The 1,086-nt window shown below is 47.7% G+C and overlaps 1 protein-coding gene across 1 annotated transcript; it reads right to left on the reverse strand.

Moving 5' to 3' along the window:
* Positions 1 to 529: 529 nt before the first annotated feature.
* Positions 530 to 1,063, reverse strand: LOC113744957 (histone H2A-like). Its single transcript, XM_027276230.1, has one exon. The coding sequence runs from the start codon at positions 960 to 962 to the stop codon at positions 576 to 578; it is 387 nt and encodes a 128-aa protein (XP_027132031.1). The 5' UTR covers positions 963 to 1,063; the 3' UTR covers positions 530 to 575.
* Between the last annotated feature and the right edge of the window lie 23 nt (positions 1,064 to 1,086).

Genomic DNA, 1,086 nt, shown 5'->3' on the forward strand with positions numbered 1-1,086 from the left:
CACATCTATATATATTTTTTTATATTTTCAAATTTCTGCAGTGATTTTTGTGCTCCGGCCCCCTTGAGCTTGTATGTATGTATGTATGTATGTGTGTATGCAGCCCCCAGACCAAAATGAGTTTGACACCCCTGGTCTGAAAGCCATGGTAGGCAGCTCTGATATGTCACCATAAGCCTCTGCCATCCTCAGTGTGTTTGCTGCTACCAAAATTGGTGTATTTGAATTACATATTCACATTATTGATGTCATTTCATCTCATTGTCCCAAAACTACTGTATTAGTGTACCCAATTCTTGCAACTAAACATATAAGGAATAATCATTTTTACTCTGCAATAGAGACCACAGAGCAAGCAATAACCTCAGTAAGTGCTCATAAACCAGAAGTAGTATAAAAACGAAGATTGACATTTTAAAGCAGGTAACTTGAACATAATAGCTTGTGAGATTGTACTGGACATAGCTGGGTGTCATGAGAAGTGTTAGTCTGTCGAACAAGAAAAAAAAAGCTCTTCGCTAAATGTGTGATGGCTCTTAAAAGAGCCTTTGTTTCGTTTCCAGCAGTGAGCAGGTTTACTTGGACTTGGCGGGCTTCTCGGTCTTCTTGGGCAGAAGAACAGCCTGGATGTTGGGCAGCACACCGCCCTGAGCGATGGTCACTCCGCCCAGCAGTTTGTTGAGCTCCTCGTCGTTGCGGACAGCCAGCTGCAGGTGACGGGGGATGATACGAGTCTTCTTGTTGTCGCGGGCAGCGTTTCCAGCCAACTCCAGGATCTCAGCGGTCAGGTACTCCAGCACGGCCGCCAGGTAGACGGGGGCACCGGCTCCAACACGCTCGGCATAGTTGCCTTTGCGCAGCAGCCTGTGGACACGGCCGACGGGGAACTGAAGCCCGGCACGGGAGGAGCGGGTCTTTGCCTTAGCTCTGGTTTTGCCACCGGTTTTCCCTCGTCCACTCATTTTTAAGTTACTTTCTAGAGTTACGACTCAGAGAAAATGTGGCGACTACAGGCACAACCCTCGGTTATATTTCCACAGAGCGCGGGGTGGGGGTGAGCGGATACTTGACACACCAACCAGAAAA

This window comes from Larimichthys crocea, unplaced genomic scaffold, assembly GCF_000972845.2.
Source record: "Larimichthys crocea isolate SSNF unplaced genomic scaffold, L_crocea_2.0 scaffold32910, whole genome shotgun sequence".
Lineage (NCBI taxonomy): Eukaryota > Metazoa > Chordata > Actinopteri > Sciaenidae > Larimichthys > Larimichthys crocea.